Here is a 19,659-nt window from a genome sequence, read left to right as displayed (position 1 = left end):
TTTAAAAAATAAAAATTTACATAATTCTTATTTTTATTTTAGTTTTCTCTCAAGAAGAATGAGTATTAAATTGGAATGACCAGACTAAAAATAGTTAATAGGAAGTTGATACATAAGAAAATAAAAGAATGCCTCAGTTGCCCTTCATGAGTTCTAGCCACCTGGACCAGATGAGCTATATACCCAGGTGCAGAAAGGAATAGCCAGATGTGGTTCTTGACACACTGTCAGAGATGCCTGAAAGATTATAGAAAACAGGAGAAGACAGTAAGTTTTCTAAGACTGGAGATAAGGAAATATGGCTTCAGTTTTCAAAGAAAAGACTACAACACTGAGTTTGACTTCACTTCTTAGTAAAATTCTAGAATGGATGATTATAGGGATCGTCAGTGGGTGTTTAAGAAGGAAATGGTGCTCACAAAGAGCCAGAAGACTCATCAAGAAGAGGTGATGCTATACTACCCTTATGGCTTTTCTCTTTTTTAAAAAAAAAAAAACAGCTAGGTGAGACAGTGGATCAAGCACCAGTCCTGAATTCAGGAGAACCCTGAGTTCAAATCTAGCTTCAGACACTTATTGTTTGACCTGGACAAGTCACTTAACCTTGATTGCCTCAAAAAACAAAACAAGATTAAAAAAAAATAACCGAAGCTATTAGACTGGGTAGATCAGTAAAATGCTATAGATGCACTTTAACTGATTCTAGCAAAATATCTGGCAATTTTTCATTGTTCTTGGTGGGAATATATAGACTAGTTGAAATCAACTCAGTTGGATTTTAAGCTGATTAAATTGCCAGATCCCAAAAAGAGTTGTGAGTGATTCAATATCAGTTTGGAAGGAGGATTCCAGAGTATTGTCGAAAGGATTTATGCCAGTCCTTGTGCTGTTTAAAATTTTATTTTAATAATTTTGGTACAGGCATAGATACTTATAAAAATTGAAGATGACAGAAAACTGGCGAAGATAGCAAGCACACTGGAAAGCAATCGGAATTCAAAAGATCATTGGGTTGAATGTAATTTTCAAAATTTGTAAGGGTTACAGTTAAATTATTATAATTGAATTTTTAAAAGATTAACTTTGATGGTATGAGATTGAGGAGGCAAGGTTGGGCAGCAATTTGTCTGAAAAATATATGAAGTAGGTTGGTAAAGTGGAAAGATTGTTGGATTTGGAGTCCTAAATCTAGGGATGAAGCCCTCTGCCCCTTAGTTCACCTGACATAGGTTTTGTGAAAGGAATTTTACGACAATTGAAGGAAATAACATAAAACAAAAGAATCATTCAACAAATGTTCATAAAATGTCTTAAGCACATTACTAATGATTTACAGAATATATGGATTTTGTGCTAATGTATTATCCAACACAGCAGTCAAAACTCTTATCAGCTATTTGGCCTGCTCCCAAGATGTGTGCTGTGCTGCCTTAGGGACCGATAGGAAACCTTGGTCATTTTCAAACACATTTGCAGTTCATTTGTATCCCACTATCTCAGCTGAGCCTCACAACTAGTTTCCAGATTCAATGGTTATAATGTCCTAGATTTGCCAATCTCCACTTAACTTTCCTGGATCAGACTAAGGTCAGTAGGTAATTGAGATAAATCCCACTTTCTGAAGTGGCAACCACACTGGCATACCCAGAATGACTGCTAGCATAGGTTCTTAGATCTGCTTTAGTAGGAAATATAGCTGTTTAAGGGGTCAACAATTTTTCTTAATCACATTCACTATTTCAGGGGAAAAATCAGCACCCTGAATTTCAGAGAAAATACAAGCAAAGAAATAAGGACCAACAGACAGGGCTCTGAATGCCTGAATCAATTATACACTTTGCATTCATTCCTGGAACCTTTACATCTGAGCAGTCTGGGAGCTCTGAACATGTGGCCACTCACAATCTTGACCAGGCAACCACAAGATCCTTTTCATAAGGAAGCCCCCAAAACAAAATACCAACTCAGAGTATTCACTACTCAAAGCTGGAAGGGCATCACAACCCTTCAGACTCAGCACCTAATTAGAAATTAGCAAAAGATGAGAAAGCCTTCCTACGGTACAAGCAAGCCTCCCCTAAGCAAGCTTCCTTTAATAGGCTCCAGGTGAGGTCTATTAATGGACAGGGAAGATTTAAATCCCATTAACATTACACTTTCAAATGCTTGCTTAGGAAAATCACTTATTTATCCAACTCCCAAATGTTTTCACATCTAATATTAGCCCTCTATAGGATAGGGGAGAGGGGAGGGAAGGAAAACAATTTACAAGATAATTTTGTTGTATATTCGAAAGGAATAGCAAGTTGTGCATTGGAGATTTGCAGTTTCATATGCAATCATCTTTTTTTATTGTACTATATTATGGGAATGTTTATTTTATTCCATAAATTAAAAATAAAATTTAAAAAAGAAAAGTAGGGGCGGCCAGGTAGCACAGCGAGTAAGAGCACCGGCCCCAGTGTTGAGAAGACCTGGAGATCGAATCCCGGGCTCAGACACTTAGCACCCACCCAGAAACACCTGGCCGTGTAACCTTGAGCAAGTTACTTAACCCCAATTGCTTAAAAATATAAAGAAAAATAAATAAAAAAGAAAAGTAATAGAAAGTTTAAAAAATGATGCTTTTTCTTGGTGATTAAGTAGGCAAGGTGATTTTTAAAATCAGCTTCACAGGGAACTAATAACAAAACATTTATAGAATGAAGTTACTCATTCACATTTCATTTTTCCTTTTAAAGACATTATCAGAGAGAGAATTCTGGGAAGATGGTTGAGTAGGTCAGAAAATTCCGAGTTCTCAAGATTTTCCCCCACAAAAGATTTAAAATAGCACCTTACTACGAACAAAGTGTGGCTGGAGATATATAAGAATAGGGGCATAACCTTTGTCCTCCTGAAACAATTTGAGAAAGTCAGAAGAAAAATCCCAAGAAGGGGTTTGGTCCCCGGGAAGAATAAACACCTCCAGGCTGTGTTCTGTTTTAATCGCCAGTGACTAGCCTCTTAAACAAGAAACAGCAAGCCCTGGGCTTAGTTGGCTTGAGAGGCTACCTCAACCCCAACCACTGGAACTTTTACCACCACTACCCCCACCCCGGATGGTGAGGGGAGTTTGTCGTCTGAGCCTGGGAACATCGAGGGAACCTTTGCTGGCCAGGAATGCCAGACCCAGCTGTGTCTCCAAGAGCAGCAGGGGAAGAAGGCACTAGCACACAATTATGGGTGCAGAAGCAGTGACGCAGAAAGCCCCTGGCTGTGGGCACTTACCGGAGGTTGCAAGTTTCGATTTGATCTCAGGCTAAAGTGAAGAACTGAAGTTCTGGGGCAAGAGGCACCATTTCCCATACTCCAGGGCTAGAGGTGACTACAAATAATTAGGATATCACCACAAAAATAATTCACAGGCAAAGGAGAAAGAATCCAACTTTAGAAACCTATTATGGGAAGAGAAATGACCAGGGTTCATCCTCAGATGAAGAAAAGAAACGTCCCAAGAGTGACGTCAGATGGTCGCCTGCCCAAAAAGAATTCGTAGATCTTCAAAAAGACTTCAAAAACCAAATGACACCTTGAAAATTAGAATTGAGGGGCGACTAGGTGGCACAGTGTATAGAGCACCAGCCCTAGAGTCAGGAGGACTTCAGTTCCAATCCGGCCTCAGATACTTAACACAAAAACTAGCTGTGTGACCTTGGGCGAGTCACTTAACCCCAATTGCCCTACCTTCCCCCCTAAAAAAAATAAAGAAAATTAGAATGGGCAAAGTGAAGCCAGTGAAATTTTAAGAGAACAAGAAATGATTAAACAAAATATGAATAATGAAAAAATAGAAGGAAAAGTAAAACTTAAGAAAAACAACAGATTTGGAGAATAGATCAAGAAGAGAAAATTTAAAAATAATTGGACTAACTAAAAGTTAAGATCAAAAAAATAATCTTGATACAATAATATAAGAAATAATTTTAAAAACTGTCCTGAAGCACTAGAACAAGGGGAGAAAGTAGAAATAGAAAAAAATCCATCAATCACCACTTAAAAGAGATCCTATGTGGAAAACCCATAAGAATACCATAGTAAAATTTTGAAACCCTCAGCTCAAAGAAAAAATAGCAAAAGCATCAAGATTAAAACAATTTAAATATGATGATGCCATAATTAGTATTACACAAAACCTAGCAGCAGATGCATTAAAGGATTGTAGATCTTTGAACACAACTTATAGAACAGCAAAAGAAGTGGGGCTCCAGACAAAAATATCATACACTGTAAAGTTAGATATTATCCTGAACAGAAAAAAGGACATCTGATAAACTCTCAGACTTTGTTTTAAAAAAATCTTGAACTTAATAGAAAATCAACATATAGGAACCAAGAGAAATATAAGGCATATAACAGACTGAATATCAGGGACCCATAAGGGCAGACTGTTTGGTTTTTATATATATAAAATGGATGTTTAAGATTCTTATTGATAATTGGGTAGTTTATAAGAAAGATTGGGGTAAACCTGAGAATGCTATGAATTTAAAAAGTAAAACCATTTAAGAACAACTTAAAGAGTAATTATTTGTGGTGCAAAAGGGAGAATTGATAACAGAGAAATTAGATGGGATAGTTCTAGTAACCTAGTTTCATCAGGAATGGGTTTAAGAGGGAACAACACATATGTATTTAGAAGAATACAAAAGTCTTCTAAATGCAGAAGAAATAAAATGGTAGGGGCATAGGGAAGGGAGGAGAGGACAAGGGAGGGATCTTTAGAGGGAAAGTGAGGGAACAGGTAAAATAGGGATAGAGAAAGGTTCTTAGATTTATGGGAATGGGAGAATAGGGGAGGCATCCTTGGAGGGGGTAGGCAAGTCATAGGAGGGCATGGTAGTGGGTAGAAGTAAAGTAGAGGAGAGAGAAGGGATAGGAAACAAGAGATATAATCATACATAAAAAAGGTCAGGAGTAGAATAGGTTTGGGAAAGTAGATGACTGTGTATGTGTGTATGTATATAGCTATAGCCATAGAGAAACATATCTAAACTTTATTGTAGCCTTCTGGGGGAAGTTTGGGGGGAAGAGAAAAAAGAACAAAGTTTTAAAAAGTACATAGCAGAGAACAAAAGAAAACTCACAAGGAAGCAAAGAAAAGATGGACAATTCTCAACATGAGTATTATTCATCATATAGCCTTTCTTGAAATGAAAATCTATTGTTACATATTTTGAATCCTCTCTTATGTTCTGCAATGCACACAATACGCTTTTTTTCAACTTTTTATTTAAGTTCCAATGTTTAAGTTTATTATATGTTTTTATTTCTTTTTTTCTATTCTATATTGATATAACTAATATTCAACTTCCCATTCTTCTGAATGCTGAAGTCAAACTTGACTGTTAGAATGATAACTTCTTTCTGACATTTCAGGCATTGACCCAGCAGGACCAGGTTTCAATAATGTGCCAGTAAAAATGAGATTAGATTATACAGATGCAACATTTGTTGATGTCATCCATTCTGATGCTAATGGTAATAATAACTTGATTATTTTTTCATTTCCTTTGAATGTGATTAGGAAGAAAAACAGTTGGAGATATGAAAAGAGAAAAAAGAGAGTTGGTGGGTGGAATGAAATTTAATTTGTTATTCTAGGGTTAAATTAGCATACCCTGTCACCTCCTTCTGAATATAAAGACCATTTCACTTTTGATTTTTGTATTGTCAATCCCTAGAACAGAATGTTTAGTAAAAGTACTGATCTGAATTGAATTTTAGCTTTCTTAGGAGGTATTTTTACCATTCATTCCAATAACACTCATGTACTTTAGAAAATATTTAACTTCATCTACACACTTCTTTGATCCCTGTATACTTCCCATTCTGAATTATGCATAATGATATTAAGTAAGACTAGACCTAACAGCAGTCCCTGAGATGTTTCACCCTTTACATTGCTTCATACAGAGAAGTACTTGTTCACCCCTATTCTTTGTTTTCTGTGTTCATGTGAGCTACACATCTAGGACAATATCCCGTCCTCTTGCCTAAATCTCATGACTCAAATTTTCGATAGTCTTGGCATGTAGCCCTACAAAAGGCTTTTGCTCATGTAAGTAGATTGTATACATACACATATATGTACATATGTGTGTGTTTATATTTATATATTTTGTATTTGTATATCAGTTTATTATCTCCATGGCAGGTGACACTAAACAACACGTAAAGTCTTAACAAAAACAATCTTCGATGGTCAGATCATAACTAAAATGCAAAATAAATGTGTATTTGGCACTCTTTTTAGAAATTGTCTTTATGTCAGTTTTTGTTGATCTTGTCATGGTTACCAGTTCTCTTCCTTTGTATATACGTATATAGACATATGCACACCTATGTACTTATACATATATACATAAATACACAAATACATATACGTGCAAAAAGAGGTGTATGTATAATATTTTATAGCTTATTTGGCATGAAAGTGATGTGTGATACTTGACCCCTTTATCAATTATATTTGAAAGATAATGGAAAACAAAAGATACATTACAAGGTTGGAGATGGCAGAATATTGCCTCAGTTTTCAAAGAAAACATGTGAGTCTCTTGTCTTTAATTACCCAAATTCCTTCACTAAGGATTCTTATGAATAGGTATGATATTTTCAATGTGCCAAGGACTTGTTTTACAATAGACAGGGACCATGGGATTCTTTCTTGGACACATAATTTTTGTTCATTTTTTGGTTATAAGTGTTATCCAAATATCCGAACAAATCTAAGATGACAGGGTTTTCTGCATACTGTACTACTGCATCATGTATATCTTATAGCTCCTAAATGGTTTATCTTTAGGTCTTGGAATCACTCACTCTGTTGGACATATAGATTTTTATCCTAATGGAGGAAAAAAACAACCTGGCTGCCCTAAATCAATATTTTCAGGTAGATCTTTTGCAATTTTAACTGAAAAATGTTATCTAATTTTAGAAAGAAAAAATATTCATAATCATGTGAGAAATTGACACCTATGAAGTTGTTATAACTAAGGAAAGTATGCTAAAACTTCAAAGAAATTTTTAAAATAGCAGAGCTGAAAAAAACTCTGATAAATCTAGTCTGACTCCATTTTGTAGAGATAGGAGGCCCCAAAAGATTCATTAACAGCAAAAGTGGAAAACAGCAAAATTAAGCTATGAAGTTAGATCAACTAATCATGATGCCATTGGTTTTTTTTCCCAGTATATTGATACATTTATTGAAGTTCATTACTCTTTCAATGGGGACAATATTTCCACCATTTATTGCCCAACACAACTAAAAGATATCCCTAAAAATTTTGGGAGAGGATATTTTAAAGTTGATAAACATACCTAGATCAAAATGCTTACCAGACTTCAGAGAAGGGTTTTCACATAGATTTCAATAAAAATGTGAGTTTTGTCAGTACCAATTTTCAGCATTCCAGTCTTTGTATTTTCTTGGTAGGCACAAGCATTATTTTTTTTTTCATAGCACTCTTTTTTAACTGATCTTTTTTTCTGTTCTTCCACCTTTAAGAAGCCTGTGCTTCATCCTTGAAACTCTTCACTATAGCTGGTATGAGGACATAAGTATGTTCTTTAAGACTTACAATTCTTGCATTATCAAAATCCATCAAATTAAAAGCATAAAGAAGGGAAAAATGGAACATTTGCATATGAGATGAAGTCCAGTAATCAAATGGCAGATAACTAATTAAAGATGGGGAAAATTAACTAAATGCAATTTCATCTGTCAGATATTACAAGCCTGAATAGTATCCTTAGATGCTCATAATATAACCATTACTATAAAATTAAACCATATCAAATTATTGCTTGTCTCAGACAATTTACACAACACTTCAGAGTCTGGCATATAATAAGCACTCAATAAATGTTTAACATTTGTTTCATTGGTAGTAGTCTGAACTATGGGGCAGCTAGGTGGGGCAGTGAAAAGAGGACTGGGCTTAGAATCAAGAAGCCCTGTGTTCAAATCTAGCCTCAGATAATTACTAACTGGGTGACCCTGGGTGAGTCATTAACCCCTGTTTGTCTCAGTTTTCTCATCTGAAAAATGATCTGGAGAAGGAAATGGCAAACCAACATTATCTCTGCCAAGAAAATCCCAAATGGGGGTCATGAAGACACATGGGACATAAATGAAATAACTGAATAGTCTATACTAAAGCATAGCATGGTAATGAATGCCCAAATTTGACCAACATTGTTATCATAATCACCATCATCACAGGGACATTCACAGGGTTTCAATCATTCAAATCTTTTGAGTAACTTTTGCCTAAATGAATTTCCTAGATCATTGGAAAGTAAGAGTATTTTCTGAGGCTCCATGTTACATTGTTGTCCTACATTGAATGCTCAATGGTTACAAAGTTTGGGGAGAGGAAGGACAGTGAGGTCAGGGAGGAAATAAGTCCATGGCATTATGCTTGTTTCTCTTTTTGTCTCAAGTGTGAAATACACCCTCCCATAGTGACAAGTGCGGAAATGGCGGTTAGGCTGTTTGAAGCATAATACCAGGGAAATGATGCCGAGGCTTAGTTTAGGGAGAAATCTCCCCTATAAGAGCATGGGATCTTTGGAGAAGAGTTCCAGGTTGGTGGACAGGAGATGATACTGAAGGGAGGGGGATAGGCAGCATGGTTTGGAGATGCCTGGAACATCTTCCCATGCTTATTGACATATGTGTGTATATGTGTCTGTATATACATGTATGTATATGTGTGTATACGTATGTATAGATGCATGTGTGTATATATGTATATGTGTGTGTTACTTGTCAGCTGACCTCTGGACTCTTTTATGTACCTGAACCTTTCCTCTTCCTTATTAATCTATATATACTAAAAGAAAAATCCCTGAGAAACTATATTACAAATAATGATTAGATACTTAGATCAATCCTTAAAATGTATCTGAACTCAATTTTTACTACCTCAAGAGTTACATAGAGGGGCAGCTAGGTGGCGCAGTGAATAGAGTACCAGCCCTGGAGTCAGGAGGACCTGGGTTCGGATGCAGCCTCAAACACTTAACATACGCCAAAAAACAAAAAAACCAACTAGCTGTGTGACCTTGGGCAAGTCACTTAACCCCAACTGCCCTCCAAAAAGCAAAAAAAAAAAGTTACATAGAATAATATTTTGAAATTCAAAATCATTTCTTGAACAAACGTTGGCATTGAATAATGAACAGGTATAATTTAATTTCTATGAGGCAGCTAGGTGGCTCAGTAAATAGGGTGGTGGGCCTAGAGTCAGGAAGACCTGAATTCAAATCTGGCCACAGACACTTACTAGCTCTGTGATCCTAGGAAAGATACTTAACCTCTGTTTGCCTTAATCTACTGCAGAAGGAAATGGCAAACCACTCCAGGATCTTTGCCAAGAGAACCCCATGGACAGCATTGGCATGCTATAGTCCATGGTGTCACAAAGAGCCAGATCTAACTGAATAACTAAGTAACAGCAACAGCAAATTCCTTTAGATTCCCACTGAAAGAGTCTGGCAAGGAAGAAAATTTCAGCTTGTTACAGTTGGAGAGCAGTAGTTTTAAAGTAAGCCCTGACTCTTAATACATAGACATTTTTCTGTAGGCATGGGAGCTTAACAGATAGGATATGATAGACCGGTTGATGTGTTGGAGTCTTGCTCAGGGCTTCTGCAATGTTATCAATGCCAGATTATAGGTAAGCGACACTCCTAACACACACATATCGGCTACATTTTAGGTAGATTATTATTATTATTTTGCTTTTTGGAGGGCAATTGGGGTTAAGTGACTTGCCCAAGGTCAGTTTTTGTGTTACATGTCTGAGTTCAGATTTGAACTCAGGTCCTCTAGACTCCAGGGCTGGTGCTCTATTCACTCTACCACCTAGCTACCCCTAGGTAGATGATTATTGAAGTGGTATAAAACATATCTCAATTTCTTTTCTTTGGTTTTAATCATTAAGGACTCTCTTATATAAAATGCAGCCATCAAAGAGCGATTTTTTTATTCCTCTCATCTTTGTCAAGAAAGTGCAATCTGACTGCATATCCTTGTAATTCATACGAAGAGTACAGAAATGGCAAATGTATTGACTGTGAAGCCTTTGGATTTAGTTTCTGCCCCATAACAGGTAAGAGCTATGTAGGATCAATAATTTGGTGATAATGAAAATATTGGTACCAACATTTCTATCTCTAAGGGAAGATTTGTATTTCTGGATTTTACCTAGTTACAAATGTCTTATATAGAGTCAAAAAGACTCTTACACTAATTGTTTGATGTTCTCTGAGGCAACAGAATAATTTTATCCCTTTCAGAGATTTCCAGGATCTTTGTTGGAGGTGATGAAGTATTTCTTCTTCAAAATACAGGATTGGGCCTAATGTCGGGAGAATGGGAAAGGCCACATCACTGTATTTGTGGGTTAATTTGGCTTGTGACATAAAACACATATGGACCAGCTGATTTATTTCCATTAGAAACCAGCACAGTATCAGGTTTAAAAAACAATAACGGGCAAATACTTTGACATATAGATTATATGTTCACAATGTAGAGGGAGTTGTGAAAGTAGGGAATAAAATATTTTTGCGAGCCACTGTAAAATCTGAAGAGGATTTCCCTCATGCTTTTTTTTTCCTTCTTCAAGAATTCTACCTCATGTATTCTATCTTATAATTCACTTTGCAGGTTATTATGCTGATCATTGGAAAAACCATATCATTGAAAGGAAGCCTCTTGGGTTAAATGCTTTTTTTGATACTTCACCAAAGGAACCATTCTGTTGTAAGTGGTTATATTATGGGGAAAAATAGCTATTTGTATTTTAATTTGCATTTCATTGTGAAGGTTTAACCTTCTGCCATCCTAACTGTAACATGCTCTTTTATGATAGTTTTGGTACTATAAAGATTGCATTATGCAAGTGAATGATATTTCATTGTCTCTGGACAAAATGAAGTCAACAGGTATCTATTAAATGCTTATTATGTGCCAGACACTGTGTTAAGTCATGGGGAAACAAAGTCCATGCCTTCAAGGAGCTTATAATCCAATGGAGGAAACAATGTGCAAACAATTATATAAAAACAAAATAGATATGGGATCAATTAGAGATAATTCCAGAGGGAAAGTGCTAGCATTAAGAAGGACTAGCAAAGGTCCTTACAAGTAGTAGGAATTTAACAAAGACGTGAAGGTTGTCAGGAGGTAGAGATGAGTAAAGCATTCCAGATACTGATGACAGTCAATGAATATGTAAAGTTATAGAATGTCTTGTTCCAGGAATATCAAGGAGGACAGTGTCACTGGATTTCTGAACATGTGGAGTAAAATATAAGAAGCCTAGAAAGGCAGGAGGCAGTCGTGATGAAGTTTAAAAATCAAACTTTACATTTTATCATTGATCCACGATGTGATAATGAGAAACTGAAGTTTATTGAATAAGCACAGATCTGTGCTTCAGGAAAATCAATTTGCTAAGTGAACAGACTGGCGAGAGGAAAGAGCAGAGAAGGAGTTACAGCATTAGCAATAGTTTAGGCATGAAATGATGAGGGTTTGTACCAGGTTTATGGCAGCATCATGAGGAGAAATGGGGACATATGTAATAGATCCTGTGAAAATAAAATTGATAGGGTTTACCAACATAAAGTATATGGGCAGTGATAAGTTGAGGATGACTCTTAGATGGTAAGCCTGAGAAATTTGGAAGACGATTTTACCCTCCACAGTAACAGGAAAGTTAGAAAGAAAGCAAGGCTTGGGGAAAAGATAATGAATTAAGTTCTAGAAGTCTAATAGGTGAACATGTGAAATTGGAGCAAAGTACTAACGAAGCAAACATTGGTCATTAGTGTTCCATGAAGAAATGAAATTAAGCAAAACAATGTTAGAAAGAGAGTTCCATAGGAACAGTGATTATTTTTGTACAGGCATCACTATGGAGATATTGAGTAGTCACACTTAGTCAGTTAGCATTTATTAAATGCCATGGGTCAATAATTATGCTAAGTGCTGAGGTTACAATGCAAAACAAAAGATACTACCTGTTGTGAAGGAGATTACAATCAAACGGGGAAGTTCACAACTAAACAAGTTAGGAAGACTGGGAGTCTTATGCTATCTGCTATCATTGAATGCAAATATCCACCAACTAGTAAATCCATGTCACAATAGAATTTCATGCTACATCAGAGCATTTTCACTAACAAATTATACATATGCAAACATTCTCACATTTAAACATGGATGGACATGCATTGTGCCATGTATGTATGCTGCGTTGATACGTACGTGTGTGTGATTTTGACTGGACTTATGTATTGATACTCAAATAGATCTGATTTTATTGATGAAAGTATTCCCTCCAGTTATACAGTTCACAATCTATCATTGACTGCCATTTCTGTTACAGCCACTCCAAATAAGATATTTCTTGTCTTCCACGCTTTCTTTGAACACAGTAAGGACACCAATGGAACATCCAGACTGCTCTTAATTTTTTCCTTTTTTGGGGGGGTGAAGGCAGGGCAATTGGGGTTAAGTGACTTGCCCAAGGTTGTATGGCTAGTAAGTGTTAAGTATCTGAGGGTGGATTTGAACTCAGGTCTTCCTGACTCCAGGGCCAGTGCTCTATTCACTGTGCCACCTAGCCACCCTAGACTTCTCTTTACATCAAGAGGTGTGCTGGAGCAAGTCATACAGGCTCATTAGAGGCATTTATTCAATTTTCCTTGTGAGCACTTACATCTCAGAAATGAAGAGACATGATCAATCAGGGTTTAAGGTCTTAATTTTGGAAAGTGACAGGGAAATAATACTGTATATTCAACTTAAAAGTGTGTCCTGTTACACATTGCTTGGTAAACATTTATCAGCATGTCCCTGCCTACATCTCAGGGTGCCATGTCCATCACATCTACATCTCTCTCTGTACTTTTCTTCCCCTGTGTTCACACATAACACCAACAAAATACAAGGTGGGACCTATTGGGGGAATCAATGACAACACAGTGCTCCACAGCACAAAGTGTTAATCCTCTTCCCTTCAGCACACTCAACCCTAACCTTCCCTACCTTCCATGTCCTCTGTGCCTTCTGGAACTCACTCTATTGTGATAGAGAAAGAATGCAGGGTTTAGGGACAAAGAACCTAAGTTCCAATTGTGGCTCATTCACTTACTATCTGTATCCCCTTGGACAGGCCACTTTCTAAAATAAGGTGATGGGGCTAGATGAATCCTAAGATTCTTTCTCTCAATCTTTGATCCTATTATTCCACATCTCTTCCTCTCGTTTTTTTAATCTTTTGTTTCTCAGTGAGACCCAGGTTCATTCTGGAACCTCTCTATATATCTTTTGTTACCTCCTTCCAAACTAGCTGTTCCTTCATTCAGTCAGTCAACATACATTTATTAAGCCCCTACTAAGTGTCAGACACTCATGTCATGCATGACAAGGAAGAAGAATCAACATTCCTCTTCTCTTTTTCTGCTTCTCTTAGACCCATCCTCACTTCCATCACTCAGCAACAACTGTTACTTTCTTGTTTATGTCTTTGAGCAACTTTATCAGCAAAAAAGAAAGGAAGGAAAAAAAGAAATAGAGAGGAGGAAGGAAGGAGGGAAGGAAGAAAGGAAGAAGAAAAGGGTGTGGTAGCTCAAGAAGTAAGAGAGCAATGGACCTTTCTATTCTTGTCCCTATCTCAGATAAGCCTGGGTTCTAAATTTAAGCCCTAATTCCTCTTCCAGCTCTAATTTCCAGTACCACAGCTTCCCTGACCCATCCTAAAGCATATTCTTCAATCTCAGGAAGCTTATATTCCCAACTTCTCTCCATTCCAGAACACGTGTCTGACCACCTCAATTCTGGGAAATTCCATTTTTCAAATGCAACCCAGAAGGAGCTGCCACTTGTCCCTCTAGATACCTGCTCAGAATAGAAAAATTAGAGTTCATGAATGTTTATATATCCAGAGTAGAAATCGCACCTATGCTTGCAAGACAAACACAAGGGCATAGGGATAGTCATGAGAGGAGAAATCCATTTATATGTTTGTGTCCATTTGTGCTACACACAAAGTTATGGGCTACGAATCATCATGGGGCCATAATTCATAGAGATGTTTCATCAATTCTTCTACCCCACTGCTCAGGAAAGCAGTTGGGGAAGAGGTCCGGGGTAAGTCTGATGCCCCTGGGCTGCCTGCAGTCCTAAATAAGGGGCTCTGGTGGTCAAGCCCACTATAAAATTTCTTAAGGGTTTGATTGCCATCATTCCTGATGACACTATCCACCCCAGGATTTCACAAATGAGCTCATAGTAGATTTTTGTTCTTCAGGTCCTCCACCTGTTCATGAAGAGCTTCATTTCTCAAATGATCCAGGTCCCTGAAATTCCTCTGACCTGATATTTCTTTGGTCAGAGACCCTGCTTATAATTACAGATTTGGGTAGGATGGCACTCTTATTTCAGTCAGACTTGCTGTTATCCATGAAATCATCTGAAATGATCTTTAACAGCTGCACAATCCAGTTGTTGATCTCATCTCTTTCATGACACTCTCCTTCATTGTGCTGAGCTTTTTCATTTCTCATCTTGAATTGTCAAGGACCTTCTGATTTTGGGGAGTACAGATGGATCCTGGGGACAATGGAGCAAGTACCAGTTCCCCTGCTGCCCCATAGAACTTCTTAGGTAGACATTATCAGGAACTCACAAATCACAGGAGGAATAGTCAGTCCCAATAGTTCCTCAGGGAACTAGATGGTAACAACCAGCTGGCTGTATTCCCAGCACCAATGCCACCAGCACCTTCTCCAAATTCTATGCTGGGGAAGTAGGTGGAGTGCATTCATGTGGCTGTTTCCACGTGTACTGCATCTTCACTGATAAATGACCCCTGGAAGACATCATCCCTAGAACAAGTGGTAGGGTAGGTGATGGTGACACTAGGATCCTCAGTCTGGCCATCCAACTGCCTCTCCGCTACCTGGATCTGTATATTACTGGACATTGGCAGCTGACTGGATGCTGGTGATGGCTGCACTAGTTGAGACTCGAGTGGTTGCTACTGTACCTTCCGGATTCTACACAGCCCCCTATATGAACCGATCTGTCCTTCATATCTCTACAATGGGGGCATATTATTTTTCCTAAAGGTTTTGAGCCTCCTGCCTAATTACACCATGTGGAAAATCCATCCCATTGATATTGCCCTCTTTCCTGTTACTTGGACAAGACATTCCTTCTAACTCCAGGCATTTTCCCCAGCAAGCCCCCTCATGTCTGGAATACTCTCCCTCTTCAGCTCTACTTCCTGGCTTCCCTGGTTTCCTTCAAGTTCCAGTTAAAACTTCATCTTCTATAAGGCATCGCTTCCAATGCCTCTTAATTGTAGTGCCTTCCCTTCATTGGTCATCACCAATTTACCCTCGTTAATTTTTCATTCTTTATCATAATCAATTTGAGTGGGAGCTTCCTGAGCGGAGGAACCATCATTTTTACCTTTCTTTGTATCTCTGGTGCCTAGTAAAGTGCTGACATGGAGTAAGTGCTTAAAGAGCATTTATTAACTGGCTAAAGTCTAATGAAAAAATTACAAGCATTACTGAATAGGCTTATATTAATAATATGAACAGAAAAACTGAAATAATTAGACTATAAAAGTTTTTTTTAAGTTCTGATAGTGATCTGAGGTAAAAGCATTATTTGTTCAATATCGTTTAATCTTGTATTTGGAGAAGCCTGAGGGGCAGCTAAGTGGCACAGTGAATAGAGAACCAGCCCTGGAGTCAGGAGGACCTGAATTCAAATCCAGCCTCGGACACTCAACACTTACTAGCCATGTGACCTTGGGCAAGTCACCTAACCCCAATTGCCCTCCAGAAAGAAAAAAAAGGATCCTGGAAATTGTTTTGACAATTCTTAAATCTTCTATGTTGTTTTCAGCATAATAGGTGACATGCCTATTCACTGTTTGCAGTTATCTGAATACTAGCTATAAATGAAAAGTGTTTTTTTCTTATAGAAAAAATGCAAATGCTAATATCCTTTCATTTTTGGTGTAGAAAGTACAAACTCTACAATGTAAATTTGAATTGACATTTCATATTCTAACCATTGTTCTGCCTCAAATGTCTCTGATAAAAATCTGATATCCAGTTTATATAGGGAATTAAGGCAAATGAAAACTGAGATTCATTTGCAAGATAAGATATAGATATATTTAAAACTGGAAGGGACCTTAGAAGCTATCAGGTCTGAGCCCCTCTTTTTATAGACGAGGAACTTAGACCCAGAATGATAAAAAAAAAATATCGCCTAATGTTCTTCAATAGATCAGTACTCAAAGGATATGAATAAACAGTGCTTAAAAGAGAGGTAACAGTGTTAAGTGAGGAGACCCTTCAACTCGGATTCAAAGATTTGGGTGAAAATCTCATTTCAATCATCAGCTGTGTTGCTCCAGTGAAGTCACTTATTTTCCCTAAGCCTCAGTTTCCTTATTTGGGAAATGGAAATAATAATAGTACTTTCCATGCAATGTTGTGAGGTTTAAATAAGTTAATACATAAAAAAACATTTTGCAAGCCATAAAAAGACTAAATAAAAAACAAGCATATTAAAAATAAGAAAATTTTCACTTGGAATACTATAAATGGAGAGGTTGCTACTTATAGCATGTTAAGCAGAGATTATCTAGGTAAAGTCTTTTCCTTTTTTGGAGGGCAGTTGGGGTTAAGTGACTTGCCCAAAGTCACATGGCTAGTATGTGTGTCAAGTGTCTGAGGTCAAATTTGAACTCAGGTCTTCCTGACTCCAGGGCCAGAGCTCTATTCACTGCACCACCTAGCCACCCCTAGTTAAAGTCTTAAAGTATGTTGAAGCTCTCTTTAAGACATGAGTAGGGGATAAACAGGTTCAGAATAGATAGAGCTCATGGTTTAGGCAAAGGTTTACCTCTTGTAGGTCATATAAGGGAATTATAAAATTTAAGAAATATTTTGCTTAATATGGGCAGTTTATGAAGTAGTCACCCTACACATAGTACAATCCCTCGTTTCCCCCATCCCCCATAGCCATGGTTTGCTTTGCCTCAAAGAGGTTTGGTATGAGTACATTTCCATTGTTTTATGATTTCCAAATAGGATAAGTGTTTTTCCTTTCTTCTCTTGCTTTAGCCATTGAATTAGAGATTTGGCTTCTGCCTCAATACAGAGATCAAAATCTCTTGCCAAATCTCTACCTACATTATTAATCACACCAGCCACCCTAAGCAGTCAATTCTAAAGGTGAAAGAAGTTCATAAATAATAACAATAATTGTAAACAATTGAGAAGAAAACCTTTCATAAGGAAACACCTTCCTGCAAGATGGAATAGAAACAGAGAAAGAATCAGAGACAGAGGGGGAGAGGGAAAAAGAGGAGAAAGGGAGGACAAGGGAGAAGGAGAGGAATGTGAGATGAGACAGAGACAGAGAGAGAAATTCAGCAACAGAGAGAGTGAAAATGGGCAAACCAGTCACTTTCTCCTTAATCATATTTAAATCTCAAGGATTTCAATTCTAATTGACAATAAATATAAATAGACTTTAAATTACAGGAAAAGGTGAAAAAATAAAGGGAAATAGGTAAAATCATCATCTGGTATCAGTTATCCTAAATGGAAAATTCGGCAATATCTAGTCTTACATTGGTCTCAGACTCTCTGCTGGCAAGCGGAATTGATTTTTTATATCTCAAATCTAATCTATTACCAGCACATAAGCTTACCTCACTGCCCTCTTAGTCTCTCATTTTTGCAAGTTTTTTTTTTTCCATAGCAATATCCAAGCACAATTAAGCAGGTAGTTAGTTGTCTTAGCCTCTCTTTAACTCACACATAGGGCATCCTACCTCATCACAACACAAGTTCATATTTTAATCCTCTCATGAAAATTACTTTCTGGAGCAAAAGTCTTTTAGCCATAGTTACTCTTTAGTCAGTGACTCAAACAAACCAGTTTCCATTCTGACCAACAAGTTCCATCTCTAGTGTATGCATCTCATTGTCAGGTAAAGTAAAAGTAGGGCAGGTCAGGAATTCAGAGAAACATTAGACGATTTATATAAACCAATGCAGACTGAAGTATAATTGGGAAAACCATATATAAAATGCCTATAGAAACATATACAGAAAGAACAGTACAGTAAAACAAAACTGACTGCTTCACAATTAATTATGACTAATCTTGGGCTTGGAGAAGAATTGAGGAAATGATACTAGCCTATCTTTATTACAGAGATAGGGTACTATGAATATGAATATCACATATGACATTAGAAAGAATTTATGTGTAGCTGTTTTCCTGGTTTGTTTTTTTTTTTATTTAATAAGGGAAGTCTTTCTGGGGACAAGTAGTGATGTTAAGTATGATATAAAAGCAAAGGGTATCAAAAAAAAAAAGAAGAAAGTGAATACTATGCAACTGTAAAAACCAGTATTATTTTTAGAAGGGAAGTGAGGAAATATATCTCCTTTCTTTACTGGGGGTGGGAAGAGAAGTAGGGGTTTAGAATGTTGTATTTATTCTTAAACATGGGCACTATGTATTTCATTTTTTTTTGTTTGCTTCAAGGGAAGATGTAGGAGGGGAAATATAGAAGAAAAGTCAATGAATTGAAAATGAAAGGCATTTAAAAATATAAATGCATATTAAAAAAAGAATAGAAAACATAATGTAAGTCAAAGTGTATAATTTTTTTTGTATTTCACAGTCTATCATTATGTTCTTGATATTGGCCCTAAGGAGGAAATTAAGAAGAAAGGTAATATTGAAATTAAATTAAAAGACAAACATGGGATTGTAGAAAAATCAAAAATTAAAAGGTAAGTTATAATATAGCTTGGGTGTATGTTTTCCTTTAATATAGAAATATTTTTGTCCTTCAGGGGTACCTACTTGTTAGGTGAATTTACTTTAATAAAAGTTTGCATTCATGTAATTTTAGAATTTAAATATTTGAGAAAATCTATTTCAACCCTTTCAGTTTACAAACGAGGAAATTACTGACCAGAGGGACTGCTCAGTGAGGTCAAGGTCACTTAGTAAGAGGTCAAGTTAAAATGAGAATTGATGTTCTTAATCCTGAATCAATCACTATTTCATTTTTAGGTATGGCTTTTATATAGCTATTCTTTTCCTCTGTGACCAAATATTGCTTTTTTTTCTTTGCTGAATGTTCATCCCTTTCAGGCTCCTTGAATGTGGTCTTCCCCAAAAAGTTTGTCTTTGACTCTATTTTCTTATTTCTGCACTTTCTCTCTTGCTGATTTTTTTATATTCTCACTATTTCAATTATTACCTGCATACAAATGGTAACTGATTTTATATATATATGGCACCCAGATTTATGGATTTATTCCCAATCTTTCTCTTTGACTCTAGCTATTTGTTTACAAATGTCCACTAGTTTTCCATGACACTATTTCATCATAATCTCAAAGATAACATATTCTATACTAGATTCATCTTCCCACTGCCCTTTCTCTCTATTCTTTTTGCTCCTTTTCTTAAGATTGCCCTTCAATTCTGTATGTTTACATTCCCAATCAGTTATCTTCTCTTTTGTTTCGTTGGTG

General features: G+C 36.8%; 1 protein-coding gene across 1 annotated transcript in view; it reads left to right on the top strand.

Annotated features, from left to right (window-relative positions):
* LOC138149810 (lipase member I-like) overlaps positions 1 to 19,659 on the top strand; it is a 48,243-nt gene that overhangs the window by 16,572 nt on the left and 12,012 nt on the right. The window contains exons 3-7 of the mRNA XM_069073061.1: positions 5,419 to 5,520; positions 6,848 to 6,937; positions 9,996 to 10,163; positions 10,724 to 10,819; positions 18,795 to 18,906. Of these exons, the coding sequence (XP_068929162.1) occupies positions 5,419 to 5,520; positions 6,848 to 6,937; positions 9,996 to 10,163; positions 10,724 to 10,819; positions 18,795 to 18,906 (568 nt within the window). The remainder of the gene's footprint in view (positions 1 to 5,418; positions 5,521 to 6,847; positions 6,938 to 9,995; positions 10,164 to 10,723; positions 10,820 to 18,794; positions 18,907 to 19,659) is intronic.

This window comes from Petaurus breviceps, unplaced genomic scaffold (genome assembly GCF_028583685.1).
Source record: "Petaurus breviceps papuanus isolate PSGF00001 unplaced genomic scaffold, PetGlider_PUasm1.0 90849, whole genome shotgun sequence".
Taxonomy (NCBI): domain Eukaryota; kingdom Metazoa; phylum Chordata; class Mammalia; order Diprotodontia; family Petauridae; genus Petaurus; species Petaurus breviceps.
This window is presented reverse-complemented; position numbering and strand designations above follow the sequence as displayed.